The sequence below is a fragment of the Lissotriton helveticus genome, chromosome 6 (genome assembly GCF_964261635.1).
Source record: "Lissotriton helveticus chromosome 6, aLisHel1.1, whole genome shotgun sequence".
Classification (NCBI taxonomy): Eukaryota; Metazoa; Chordata; class Amphibia; order Caudata; family Salamandridae; genus Lissotriton; species Lissotriton helveticus.
In genome coordinates, this window is record NC_136067.1 from 356,876,460 (window position 1) to 356,891,951 (window position 15,492).

The 15,492-nt window shown below is 41.5% G+C and overlaps 1 protein-coding gene across 1 annotated transcript in view; it reads right to left on the reverse strand.

Annotated features, from left to right (window-relative positions):
* The window catches only part of GREB1 (growth regulating estrogen receptor binding 1), a 656,933-nt gene that overhangs the window by 219,200 nt on the left and 422,241 nt on the right, over nucleotides 1-15,492 (reverse strand). Inside the window, exons 13-15 of the mRNA XM_078647791.1 lie at nucleotides 5,917-6,048; nucleotides 3,435-3,632; nucleotides 3,158-3,338 (exon numbers count right to left, since the gene is read on the reverse strand). Coding sequence (XP_078503917.1) covers nucleotides 3,158-3,338; nucleotides 3,435-3,632; nucleotides 5,917-6,048 — 511 coding nt within the window. The remainder of the gene's footprint in view (nucleotides 1-3,157; nucleotides 3,339-3,434; nucleotides 3,633-5,916; nucleotides 6,049-15,492) is intronic.

A 15,492-nucleotide genomic window follows, 5' to 3' on the forward strand; every position in this document is an offset into this window, starting at 1 on the left:
ACTTTGGGAACAATACATAGCAAGCACAGAGCCGCTTGGTGCCACATAGGTGCGAAGGGGAGCATTGCAGGACAAGGTTACAGATTCAGTCTGGTGACTGGGAAGTATTTCAAGGTGAGGAATCTGCAGTTAGAAGCATCCATCAGAAAGTATTAAGTACAGTTTATACTCGTCAACCACATGTTCATCACAATTATAATGTGAACTCCTAAAGTTCTCATATCAGTATGACTTCAGATTTAGGAAGTTACTATACCACAGAGAAAAGCTGCCAAAACATCACAAACTCATGAAGATGAACTTTGGTAAACATAAGCATGTGAACAAAAACAAATCTATGTAAATCCAGCAAATAAAAGGTTATCCGGTCCACATAGCTAACAATTACAGCCTATAAACACCCATAAATAGACTTCTCATGAAGATATGATGGCCTCCACCACTAAATGGCCAATAATAATGAGTGACCAATTAGAAACACAAAATCACAATGCATAAATGCCAACCTAAGAATAGAAGGCCTGATTTCGAGTTTTGTGGACAAACTACTCCACCACAAATGTGATGTTTGCTAAACTGACGGCCCACCCATTCTCTTAGATTCAAGCTTTTACCATAGAAGCTGCTACTGGCTTAGTCAGCAAAACTTTACACCAACGGTCCAACCGACTTTGGTGTAAGTACATCAGACTGTCTGCCCTATTTAAAGATGCTCTTCTCTTGTATTTTTTTTTCTCTTAGGCACCACCAGAAAAAGCATTGCAGTTCGGAAAAGAAAAAAGGAAATCTCAATGCACCCTGGGAATACTACCAGGATATCAGGGTAATCTTTCTATACAAAACAAACTCCCAATTTGAGAGTTGTTTTCAGTAAAACAAAAAAGTTTGCTGAGCACCTGCATGGAGCATGGTGGTTGCTAAGCAAAGATTCAATACCATCAGGGGAGTCACCATGGAGGGTGCTCTTCTGAAGGCATAGAGATCTCTGCCAGGAAAAAAGAGACCTCTAAATAAAGCAGGTGGTACTCCACTTGTGCAGAAGAGGTTATTACCTCCACACCCCTAGTGCGCAGCGGCCACCAGTCAAAGCCTCAATTAGGTTAATAGTGATTTACTAAAACAACAACAAAAGAAGTGAAAACACACTGAACATATGGTACCAGAAAAGAAAAAAACATATTCCTTAGTGCTTATTGACAAACTGCCTTTTGTAGTATGTTTTGTAGCACTACAATAGTACAATAATGTTCTACAAAATGGTACTCACAAACCTACATGCATGGTTTACGCCATCAGCCCTCTCTAATCTTTTTCTGTGCTGACCACGCTGCCCCAACTACAGAGTCAATGCACACAAAGTAAGTATGCGAGGAGAGTGGCTGGAGAATTGGGGAAACTTACTACTAGAGGAGAGACATTAAGGGTGGAGTAAACAGGGGTGAAGGGAGGGTAAGGAAGGGGTTTAGGGAGGGTGGGACTTGTACCTACCCAGAGAAGAGTAAGCTCATTGTAACACATAAAGAACCTTCCTAAATTTACTACAGCCAATAAGGAGCCACAAAATAGTAGTAAATTACTACAGCTCATAGCTGAAGTATGCCCACCACCACACACGGTCAACCACAGGAACTGCAACAAACTTCCACAGAAATCATTGGAGGTAGGGAATTAAAATAAAACCCATAAGAAATAATGTGAAATTAAATTAAGTAATTTGAAATAGAGTTAAAAACACAAATAACTATAAGTTAATCTTAAAAAAATGCCAAAATAGTACATATTTTTATTCAAAATAAAAATATAATAAACCTTTTTCCATTTTAGAATTAATGTAAAATTGTATTAAATATTATTTTTTATTAAGTCTATACGCCACTTTTTAATAATAGTTAATGTATTATAATAAAAAATATTTCTTACTGTCGGTGAGAATTTATTTTATTTTAACTCGAGCAAAATACTTTTAAATTATTTTATATAGTTAAATTAATTACATTTTTAATCCAAAATTAAGCTAATAGTTTTGCAGCCTTTTTTCTTTTTGTCTGCATATAAATTAAATATAGAAAAATAAGTTACAATAATATATAACGTAAAATATTTTAATAAACTTTTTCCAAATGTAATAAACATTTTAAATTGTCGTTTACTTTACCACAGGGTGAGTCAACAGTCGGGACAGAGATCTCCTTATGGTAGAGGGAAATCAGGAAGACTACTCAGACAGCGACCAATAACACAATGTTGTAAGTGCTACGCAACAGCCGATTATTTGGGACGTACAGCGTGGGGGAGAGGCAAGGTTTTTATGATACACTTTTGGATTAGCACTTCCCCTTGGGAAGGCACAGACAGTACTAAGTCTGTTTGAGAAAACATTTCTCGCCCTTTGTGTCTGTGCAGGTGAGGCTTGCATGCTTACATTGTCCAGACTGTTGGTGATGCTTCAATCTTTAGTTTGACCTATCTGCATATTCACAAAATGACCCTATACCAATGGCCTAAGTATTGCCAGAGTGCCTTTGTTGGTACTATGGAAGAAAGTTCCGAGTTAATGTTGCAATAACTCAAAGCTTTTGCAGAGTTGTGTATGGAAGCAAATCCTTCTATAATGAACCAGAAAATTAAAGAAAGTATCACATAAAAATATGATATCACAATCAGTATTGTTGTCACTCGGCCCATGCCCCCTGCAGAAAACCTCGTCCCACCAGCATAATCGCATGAAGAGACTGAAACTGCAGTGTCTGAGATTAATTTCATTGGAATATCCTCTGCTTCAGGCTACCACTTTGAGCAGATTCACATAATTTTGGAAATGGTTAAAGCAGCATACGTACGTTACACTCTGACCATAAATAGTGGAACACAGCAGTACACCCTTTTCTTTAGCGTTCGACTAGAGTGCTTCATATAATAACATAGGTTGTTGCTTGCAGAGTCAGCTGATGGGGTTCATGCAAGAACAGTACACATTATGACTGTATTTTTCAGTTCAGTTAAAACTCTATGATCTTCAAAGGCAATCCTTACTAGAACTAGTAAGAGCCATATGTGGTCTACAACTACATTTTTCAGCTTCTGGCTATTAATCTTCTGGAGAAATTATCAACTGGCTATATACCTATCAAAATATGAATCTTGCCATTGACCTTACCTTCCAAGATCCCAATGTGCATGGTCGTGGATAAGTAGAAATAGTGTGTGTGGATTTTGCAAGGACCTGTGCAGAAAAGCTTTAAATTTAGGCTGAGCATCAGAGTCTAACTTGGTTACATATTGTTCCACCTGCTGTTTTGTTAGATGCTCCTTCTCTAGACCAAGCTCCAAAAGAACTCCTATTGGAAGGAATGAAGTGCACATTATTAAGGATGAACATCGCAGAAAGTGATTTTGGAAGATAAATACAATAGCTCACAACATTGCCAACCTACCCGAATGTGCAAGATGGAACAGTGTTTGCTGGTAAGTCACTTCCGAAGGAGGAACACAAATAAGAAAATCAACCTTTTCAAAAGAACCCAAATCAAGGTTTAAGGTGCTGGAGTCTGCAATCGAGCAGATATGAGACAGCAGTTTCTGTGCCATTGCTATCTGAGAAGGGCGGATTTCATGCCATCCAACATTGTAACCTGGAAGCAAAGCAAATATGTTTAGCTGCATATCATGCCCCATACTTATTTTCATGTGCAGTATTCTACTTAAAATAATTGTTTTGTTTTAAATTAATTTGTAGGTGTTTGTAGCTGAGAAGAAAACAATAGTCTGATCTTGCCACAATAACAGACCTTGGTGCTTATATAATATTGTAGAGCATTGAATGTGATAGCGGAAGTAGCAGTAATGATCCACCATGAGAGTCCAGCCATGCAATATTAAATATTTTTAAAAAATCTATTTTTTTGCCTGTATTTGGATGATATTTCTGAATTGATATTTCTGTCATTTCTATTACATGTGTAGGAACACAATATAATAAACAATATTTTTGACACAATATTTTTGTTAACAATATTTTTTACCACAATATTCTTTTAGACAACAATTAACTTTACAACTGATGGTCATATCTCGTCTAACATCGAGAAGTTAAAGCATGAACATCATCTGGTGAAGCCATGTCTGTTGGACTCAGCACTGCCTATCGAAAGAATATCTGACAGAAAAGGCAAAAGATCTTGAATAGCCTTCCTGGAGAATAATGTGGAGTGACCTTTGAGGGATGGCCAGACAAGACCAAATTGATACAAAGATATTATTTTACACCGACCAAAATGAACTCCATGTCCAACAGGGATCCAGTAACTTCCTTTTAATATATCCCCACAAGTATTAACTATTTACTAGATATTTGTCATCAATCAAATACTTGCTGCCAACATTATGGAACATGCTCATTCTTTCATTTTGAAACAGGCTTTTTTCATAGCTTTGGATTTGAAAACAGTCATATAGCCTCATTGCTGTCACCATTTGTGCAAAAACAATTACTAACTTCCAAGAGATTATTAAAAAAAAAAAAAAAAAATTGAAAGTGAACCCTTAAGTTTATGGCTCTCCAAAATATACGCGGTTTGAATATTTTGAGGTCAAAACTTAAAAAAAAATACTTTGGACAAGTGCAAAAAACACTAGACAAATCCATTTTGTATTGTGTTTGCTTCATATGCAATAGGGAATGATTGGAACAGTAGTTGCACCAGGGCAAAAACAGAGACATCAATAAAGTCACAACGTTGTGGGTATTCACAAATATTCCCAAAGCCCACGTACACTTACTCCCCAAAAATGAACAAATGTTCATTTATGGTGTCAAATAGCCTCAAACTCCTTCATGTTTTTGGGGTGCATGTAAAAGGATGTTCGATATGGAAAACTGTTTTCCATTTGGAGAAGAAGGGGAGGGGGTGTTATTTCCCCTATCCTGTACCCAGAATATAATCAGGATATGTTCTCTCAGTGCACATTCTCCAGGCATATGGTAAGGATATTGAGGCACAAGTTTGAAAATATATGATATGGGTGGACTGACAGGAGCAAATCTATAAATGTTTTAAATCTCCTATAATTGTACCAATCTGAATAAGGGCCTTATTACAAGTACAGCGGACCTCGGGTCCTCGAGGTCGCTGGCTCCACCGGGATCGAGGATCCCGCTGGTCTGGCAGTCAGCACCCGGCATCAATGGCCTGGTGGTGCAGCTGCCAGCACAGCTGAGCATATTACGAGTTGCCTGTCCACCGTCCATTTCAGTGCGGTGAGCCGCCATGAAAAGGGTGGAGTAGAGGTAACTAAGCGAGCCCAAACTAAGAGGGCCTGGGGGTGCATGCGGGGGGCACATGTTGTGCCCCCCTTTAATTGCACCCTCGTACCTGCACAGTGTGGCATGCATGCCACACTATGCAGGAACATGCAACAGGCGCTGTCACAGTGGTGGGCTGCCTGTTGAACTTTCCTATGAGCCTAACAGCCACCTGCGGTGAGACTGCAAGCCCACCCTGGATTCAACTCTGAATCTGGAGAGCAAGCGCACCACAGCCTTGGGTGTCCTCCAGCGGATGGAGTGGTGGCAGTGCCACAGGAGGACCGCCAAAGTCATAATAAGGCACTGAATCTGGTGGGTGGGGAGGTGCACCACTGCCTAGGCGGTTCTCCTGCAAATGGATTGGTAGCCGAGCCGCAGTAGGTCCGGCAAAGTTATAATAAGGCCCTTATTCGTTTTTAAGAACCGTGCACACACAGACCATGCTTTTCTTTGGCATGGTAAAGCTGAATTATAAGTTAGAATACAGTATACAAAATGTGCAGTGACAGAGTAAAAACCTACATAAAACTCTAACACCTGTTAAACCATTCCTGTATCCACTCTGTATGCAAACACTTCAGATGCAATATCGGCGGCTCTTTTGTGCTCACCAGTGCATGTAGCATTCCCATTTGTCTCTGTAGTCGCTGGTGTCGATTTATTTATTGATGGGTTGAGAGATGAAGAAATGTGGCCTTGGTTTTCTTGATAGAAGGTATCCAGTAAAACATCAATATCACCCTCTGCCAAGACAAAAAGCAAATATCCATGATACTTATAATCATTGAGTAGAGCCAGTGAAGCACGAAATTTGGGTGAAACGATACAAAGAACAATGTCTTGAAAGAGCAAGTGGAAATAACAGACAGAAACAGGAAATGTAAACATGAATACGCTCAGGGGTATATTTATGAAGGAAGTTGTATTGCGTTTGCACCACACAACATGGTACATGCACGAGGCAAACCCAAAACGCGATTTATCAAGCCACGGAAGGTCATTTTGCGTGGCCCTGAGTGGTCTGATAAATAGTAACACAATGCAGTGCAAATCGCTGTGTTGCATTACTCTGCCCTGGGAAGGCATTCCATGGGCGTTGCATGGGTGTTCCCATGCAACTCCCATGGATTTTAATGCATTACTAGACTTGCCGCTACTAGTAGACCTGGGAATGCAACAAAATGATATGCCTTCCCATGAGAGGCGTAACGAGGAGAAATATTTTTATTTCTCCTCGTTACTTCCTCTTTCTATGTTTGCTGCATTCTGCAGCACACTTAGATAGATGAGTATACCTAAAGGGATTGTTTTTGTGAAGGAAAGTGTCCCTCCCTGCACAAAAACAATTCCTCATGAAATGGAGACACGCTTGCACCATGGTCCAAGGGTGCCTGCATTGGGGCTAGGTAGCTCATAGTGCAGCATTTTTTTTTTTTTTGCAGAGTTTTATATAGCGCGAACTAGACCCGAACCGAATCAGGTATCAGAGCGCTTTACATATTTTCCAGTTACGTTACATATTTTCCAGTTATGTTACATTTACACTTTCATTTTAGGCACGGGGAGATTAAGTGATTTGCCCAGAATCACCGGAGGTTTTGGCGTCGTTACCGAGACTCGAACCCAGATCCCAAGGTCCGAGGTCGAGCGCCCCAGCCGTTAGGCCAACTCCTCTGCTTGGGGAAAGGACAGGAATGGTCTACATTGGGATAAATATGACGCATTCCTGCCCTTTCCTTGTAATGGACCAACGTTCCATGGTACGCTGTGCTACTTTTTCATAAATATGCCCCTCAGTGTCTAAAGAACTAAATATACGATCAGAGTGCAGGCGAATCTTAGTTGGTCATAATTCCTATGAAATTCTTTGTCGACATACAGTGGGCAACTAAGGAGACAGATGGACTCTGAATCAGAATTAGTCATGAGAAGTCACCTACAATGAAAGGTGAATGGCCTCTTAAAGATGAAATGTCAATAGCATGACAACCGAATGGACACAACACAACACTTCTCTGCAGAAGTGTTGCAGGTGTCAGTGAGGCGGCAAGCAACAAAGGTTCAACAGTTAGGAAGTAAAACCATTAATATCTCAATTTAAAATGCATGCAAAATAGCATTGAACGGTAATAGTTTCACCACCAATATGCGCTGTGGTATAGCGGGATAATTTCCATTTGAACACCAGTGTGGCACTAAAAATGGTGGCTAAGCTGATACATTGCTATATATACATTGTGTGTATGCACCATGTAGGGTACCACAAGCACTGTTGTTAGGACAATGGTTTGGGCAACCTGTGCCTCCCTGCCCCTGCACATTTCTGGCCAGCCCTGTGTGTTTTTTCCAGGGAGCGTGTCAATCATGCAAGCTCACTGTAGGGCTTTTTTAGTTTCTTGTTACTGTCGACATTACAGCTCACATGGCATGGGGTTAAATAGAGCGTACTTGTACATATTACTGAGCAGCCTTTTTAAAATGAACCTTGTGAAAATTAATACAGGATTGAAAATGTTATTATACCAAAAATGTATCTTTCCATAACCTTGCCTAGCCTCAAATCTGCATTACTGTTCAATGTATGTATCCCCACATTTGAAGTCCCAATTTCACCTTTGTAAATACGATGGCTGAAATATATCATTTAATGAACTTGTGTCCTAATACACCAGCTGTAATAGTGAGCGATTTTAGGACTGGTGGTACACATCACCTTCAGCTGAATCAGATGAGGTCTGGTGTGTGGGTTGACTTGTCATTGGTATATAACACTAACTCAGATATGAGTGGAATGTGTTTAATTGGATTCTATGAAAAAATATTAACACACAAAAATATTGTGAGAAATATCATTAGCAGAAAGATTGTCTTCCTATACTAACATTAGGAATATAGAAAAATAATGTGGAAGGAAAAACCCTCAATAACAGGGTAAGAAGATCAATGTCATCAAGGAAAATTTAAAATATATTTAGTGATAAACATAATAAAAAAGGGAACTTCCTACTTTTATTCCGGCGGTCTCCAGTAGGTAGGTATAGTTAGGACCTAGTTTTCATAGTAAAAGCATTTTTTGACTTGCCTATTACGTTTGACCAATCTTCATGAAATTTTCCTAAAGAAGTGTCAAAGTAGGTTCTGTGTGTCATGGAAAGTATGGGGGTTGTCCGTGCAGTGGAGCCCTAGAAATAGGGACACGAAATAATGGTGTGTTTGTAATGTTAATTCCCATAAGAACATGTTGTCAAACCTACATCCCGAACCGCTGGATAGAATTATATACAATTTGGCAGAAAGGTCAAAGTTGTTACACAGATTGTGCTTTTTGTTATTTTGTGCAAACCCGTTCATTAGTTTTTGTGAAATTAAATCCAAAGAATATACTGATATCTCTGGCTGCAGATATTTTGCTGTGGTTCCAAGGTGATCGAGGTGAAATTGCAACGTGTTTAGGGTAAAATGCGAAAGCTTGCGCCAGCGGGAATGCTCCGATTGGCTGAACACAACCTAAATAGAAAGTTGTGGTGGTTTTGCGGTGATCGCGATTAAATCACGACGTGTTCAAGGTAAATCGCAAAAGCGCACCAACAGAAATGCTGTGATTGGCTTGATGCAACCTGAACAGATAGTTGCAGCCGCCATTTTATCGACCTGGAACAGTTCCCTGGGCTGAAAATTTGTGGCAAAGCTAAGATAAGGGGTCAGGGTGGAGATACTATGACCCTATGTTTGAGAAATGGGGATTTTAGTCCAAAATTGATTTTTTTAAATCACGTGCGATATCCGTGACGACGCAGCGACCGCCAGCGGCCCCCAGCGACACAGCAAATATAGGAGAAAATATTCAAAAATATATATTTGTACGCACTCTCCGGTCACTGTCACAGACTCATGTACGCACTCACAAACTCACTCAGACACTTATACACCCATTCACATACCCACTCACACACTTATACATTCAGTCACATACCCACTCAGATACTCATGCAACCACACACATACTCATTCAGGTACTCATGCACCCATGTACAGAACCACTCAGAGACTCACGCACCAACTTAGAAATCCACTCATAGGGTTATCTGCACCGTATCATACCCATTTAGAGACTCATCCACCCACTCACAGAACCACTCAGATATTTATACGCCCACGTATAGACTTGCGCAGTCACGCACCCATGTACAGACCCAGTCTCAGATTTACACACCCATTTACAGACCTACTCACACTCAGCTATGTACACACAGACCCACAGAAACACTCACACACCCACTGTGGATCCAGTGAGACACTCATACAGCCACTCACAGATCCACTCAGATACTTATACACACTAACACATACCTATACGGTCACTCACACACTCAGTCACAGATCCTCTCAGAGTTAGGCACTCATACACTCAGAGACTCACACACCCACTCACTGACTCACTCAGATGTACACGCACCCACTAATTTAGCCACTCAAAGTCACGCATCCACTCACCGACCCACCCAGACACTCAACCTCCCAGTCACAGACCCATTCAGACACTCATTCATGCACCCATTCACTCACCCACTCAGAGACCTCTGCTCTCACGCACAGACCCATTGAGACACTCGTACATCCACTCACAGATCCACTCAGGCACTCGTACACCTACTTACAGACCCACTCAGAGACTTATGCACCCAGTCACTCATACACTCAGAGACTCACGCACCCACTCACAGTTGCACTCAGTGTCCCATGCACCCACTCACAGTACGCCTCAGACACTCACGGTCCCTGTGATAGACACACTGAGAGACTCAAGCACTCAGTCACAGGCCCACTCAGACACTCGTGCACCCACTCAGTCACCCACTGAGACATGCACTTAGTCACTCATGTATCCACTCACAAATCCAGAAAGTTATATACTGACTTACAAATGCACAAAGGCACTCATGCACCTACTATGCACCTACTCACAGACTGACTGAGAGTCATACAAGGATTTACAGACCCATTGAGATACTGATGCACCCACTCATAGATGCACTGAGACAGTCAAGCAGTTTGTTACAGAACCATTGATGGACTGATGCACCAACTCACAGGTCCACTGAAATACTTATACAGTAATTGAGAGACTTGCTGATATTGTGATGCATTTATTTATTCAATTTATATGGCGCACAGCTACCCGGAGGATTCCCGGCGCCATAGGACCACGCACGACAGATGGAATCACGTCTATTGATTAAATAAGCAGGTTTTTAGGCTTTTTACGAAAAATCTTGTGACTGATTTCATGCCGGAGCAATTAGGGTAGCGAATTCCATAGTTTGGGCGCTAGATAGGAGAAGGAGCGTCTGCCCATGCAGGAAAGTTTGATCTGAGGGACTTGAAATTTGGCTTGTGATAGGGAGCGCAGTACACGAGTTGGACAATAGGACTGGGCTAACGAACATAGGTGCTGTTCCTATTTTAATTTTAATGCATATAGCACAGCGCCTTAAACTTAGTCCGGCTCTCAATTCTAAGCCAGTGAAGGTCCCTGAGAGCACCTGAGATAGATGATGTTTTAGGCACATGGGAAAGCACTCTGGCCGCCAAGTTTTGGACCACTTGTAATTTGCGAACTGTCTCTTTGGTGGCTCCCAAATAAAGGACGTTACCATAATCCAGCCTAGACATAATCAGGGCTTGAATTACAGTTTTTTGGGTGGGACCAGGCAACATGCAGAGTATTTTGCGGAGCCATTTTAAGATGGTAAAGTCGATGCAGTTTTACTTACTTGCTGTCGCATAGACAGCTGATCATCAAGCATCACGCCTAAGTTGCGTGCTGCTTGCACTGGTTGAGGTAGTGTGCCCATTTCTGGCGGCCAATGAAGTGGACCCCAGAGATCTTAATTTTTCCCCAGGATCAAGACCTCCGTCTTTGCAGCATTCAACTTAAGACAGTTAGTGTGCATCCAATTAGATAATTTTTGAAGTCCTACCTGTAAGGGTGACACAGTGGAGGCTTCGTTGGAAGAAAGCGAGAAGATAAGCTGGGTATCATCTGCATACGAGAAGATCGATAACCCAGCTTCTTCCGCAATCCTAGCTAGAGGACTGACATAAAGATTAAATAGCAGTGGGCTAAGGATTGAGCCCTGTGGTACCCCATACAAAGACTTATAGGTCTTTGGTCTGGCCGTAGATGAAAAAACTTGAAAGGTTCTTCCAATGAGGAAGTTTTTAATCCATTCCAGGGCAAAGCCACTTATACCGATGGACTGGAGTGACTTTAGGAGAACTGCATGGGATACCGTATCGAACGCGGCACTCAAATCCAACAAAATGAGTGCCATCGTTTCCCCTTTATCTACCTGCTGCCGAAGTTTTTCAGTAACTCCGAGGAGTGTTGACTCTGTGGCGTACCCAGCCCTAAAGCCAGATTGAGACATATGTAGAATTTTGTGAGTTTCGACATACTGTGAAAGTTGTTGATTCACATGTTTTTCTAACATTTTAGAAAAAACAGGCAGCAGGGACATTGGGTGAAAGTTTGACGGTTCCGATGGGTCGGCATTTGTTTTTTTTCAACAATGGAAGAACCATCGCATGTTTCCATTCTGGTGGATGTGTGGTCTCTCTCAATGATGCATTCAATAAATCCATAATAAGTTTCAAGGAAGTGGGTGCCAATTTTTGAAAAACAGGGACAGGGAGCGCGTCATTAGGGGAGCTAGATTTAAGATTATTTAAAATAGAAGTGAAAGACAAAAAGTCTAATGGCTGCCAATTAATAATACTGATACTAGACACTGAATCAAAAGACTTAGGTGGTGTAGTACTATAGGTAGAAGGCAGGATATTAGTTCATGGCAGTTCAGTGTTATCTGTGGTTATACATAAGTCAGCATAGATTTTCTTAACTTTCTCAATAAAGAACTTTGCCACATTTTCACATTGTGTTTCATTTAATACCGGGGGCGTCGGTAGAGAAGAAGCACCCAAGAGCTCCTTAACTATTTTGAACAGTACTTTGGACTTGTTTTGAGCAAGTCCAATAGTATTGCTCACATGTTCCGCACGAGTGGCTTTACACAGATCATTATATTCTCTCATAGCGGTTTTATAGATCCGCTTCTACAGGAAAATGCATTTCAGATGCACTTTTTTCTACAAACGTACACTAAGGGGAAAGTTAAATCAATAACTTACTAAACAGCTAGACTTAAGCTTTATGTAAAACATGTCTGTATATGTGTTTCACATGTGGTATTCGCGACCACCGACGTAATTGCGATTGTCCGGTGATGCTGCGAGCAAGGAAAATGATTTTCAGATGTGCTTTTTTTGACAAATATATACAAAGGGGAAAGGTAAATCAATATCTTAATAAACAGCTAAACTCAAACTTTAAATCAAACATATCTATATATGTGTTTTACTCCTCACGCTTTCAGTTAAGTCCAGCGCGTGCACCACATAGAAAATAGGAACCCAGCAACTGAGTACACAATCGGGATACTAGTATCAAACTTCAGTATCCTGAGAGCCTCAGAACAACATCTAGGGCCTCCTTTATGAAAGCCTTGCGCCAACGGTGCGTCACTTTTTCCCATGTTAAAAGTGACGCACCGGCGGCGCAAGGCCTTCATAAATAAGGCCCCTAGTTCCTAAGTTCCTACAAATCTGGGCCAACCATCGTTTCCTTGCCTTTTGATAGGCGGGACAAATGAATAAAGCATGCGAAATATTCTCTTCAGTACAATCACACACAGGGCAGTTTGCACTTTGTACATCCCCCCATTTATAAGTAAAACATCGAAGGGGAAGGGTCCCATATCTAAGCTGGAGGTATAGCTTTTTGGCCGCTGCCGGTTTAATTTCATCAAGACTGGCTCAAAGCTAAACCTATCTTTAATTTCTAGAAAAGCTGTAGTTAATCTACCTGTTCGGGGACAGCTATGCAGTTGAGATAGTTTGTACTCCTCGTAGTATGCCTTCAGTAGTTTCCTGGGGTGGATGGCACAAGCGGTATCTGGATGATCCCAGAGCTCATCTATCCCAAGACGAACCAGCCATTGTTTAATATGGGTTCAATATTTCCATTAATTCCTCTCTGTATGATAAAAGTTTGGGGGTAACCCAGAGGCGACGCCAGTAGAGTAAAGGTTTCAAATTTATTATATCCGCAATTGCCAAAAGGCCCAGATCTAAGCGTAAAGGGATGAGCGGGGTGCTCCAAAAGGGAGATTTACTAACTGTCTGAGAAAACTATTCTCTACCTGGATGAGATTCTCTTCGCTAACATGCCCCCAGAGTTCTGCGCCATATAATGCCCCTCCCCGTGGTTGTACTTTATACATTTCAATGGCCGGGCTCAATAATTTCTGGCTAGATTTACAAAAGACCTTCATGATGCCTCCTGAAGATTGTGTTAATTTAAGAGCTGATTTTTTAACTTGAGCCCCCCACTCCATTTTTTCTGATACTGTTATCCCTAGATAATCGAATGAGATAACTCTTTCGAGGGGTTTACCAGATAATGTAGGGTTAGATCTTGTACTTTTAGGGCAATTAAACGCAATGAATTTGATTTTCTGTAGATTCATTTCCAAACCCTTTTGTCTACAGAAAAATTCAAATTTATCAAGAACCCTCTGGATCCCCATGGGGGATTTTGACACCAATAAGGTATCGTCCGCGAACATCATTGCGGATATTGGACGGGAGGCTAGTTTAGGGGCATCAAGATCTTTTACTGTTGCTAAATAATCTATTAAACCATTGATATAAAGACTAAACAAGCTGGGGGCAAGCACGCAACCTTGGCGTACTCCGTGCTTGATTGGAATTGGTGCTGTAAGATTCCCATCCTTACCGTACCTAATTTGTGCAAAGTTTTCCTCATGTAGCAGCTTGATAAGATGAATTAAATATGTGGGGGGCCCCATATCATGGAGGACTGACCAGAGTTTATCCCTAGAGACCAAATTGAAGGCTGATCGGAGGTCAACGAATATTAAATAGAGGCTGCCACCCTCCAAAGACACGGTCTTCCAGTGTAACATCTGGAGCCTAAGAATTTGGTCGATAGTGGACATTTTTACCCTAAACCCAGCCTGAAGGGAGGTGAGTATATTCTGTTCCTCCATCCAGGCTTGGAGTCTAAGGAGCACTACACGCGCGAAAACCTTTTGTGAATGTCTAGCAAGCTAATTGGCCTGTAATTATTTGGCAGGAGTGGGGAGCCTTTTTTGTAAATCGGAATTATTTCCGCTCCTGCCCAACTCCGGGGGATCTTCATGCACACGTTTGTGACTCTTTGGCTAAAACTGTGGGTCTTGAGTATACATTAATGAGGGCTACAGACGTCTTTGATGGAAAGTGTAGTAAAACACATAGTATGTCTTTTGACCCTGTGTTTATCTGCTCTGCCTGGCATCCTAAATGAACTCCCACCCATGTAGTAAGGCCACCAGATGGCCTCCCTCTTCCTTTGGAGGTTGCAGGGATACTAAAGGTGGCAAAGCCCAACCTAGAGATCACCCCTCTATCCCAGGCTTCTTGGAACATGCAGATATCAAATTGGTTGGTGAAGGAACCCCAAGTGGGGTCCTCCACCTTGTTATTCAGCGCTGCCATATTCCATGATATAGTTCTTATTATTGAGGGGTTAGTGGATTTCGGTGTTAGGGGCTCTACAACGGGTGGGAGTGTTATTGTTTTTATTATCCCACTATCATCCTTGGGGATTGGCCCTGGTGATAATGTAGTTATAATGTTAACGTTCCTTGCTGAACCGCCCTCATTATGGGTACAAGCAGGGGAGCCGCTCATGCTCTTTCAGCTTTGGTCCCCTCTAAGAGTAATGCAGGACCCTACTGTTCCCCTCTCAACATGGGTTACCAGTTGTGCTGGAGCAGTTTGTTTTATAGTGGTAAATGACTTTTCCCTCAGTCAGTCTACTCCATCTAGGCAACTATATCTATTTGCGGTAGGTATGTTGTAGATAGACTTTCCCTGCCAATCCTGATCAGGGTGTGGTGGTGCAAAAAACTTGTAATCATTTCTCCTTCGCTGTTCCCCTTGCCAAAATTCATTAAAATTGGTATGGTTTTAAAAAATACCCTAGTGGAAGGACATAGATACCACTTGGTGATTTTCCTTCATCTCTGGATAAAATACTTTGGGTCATCCTAGGATTTCTA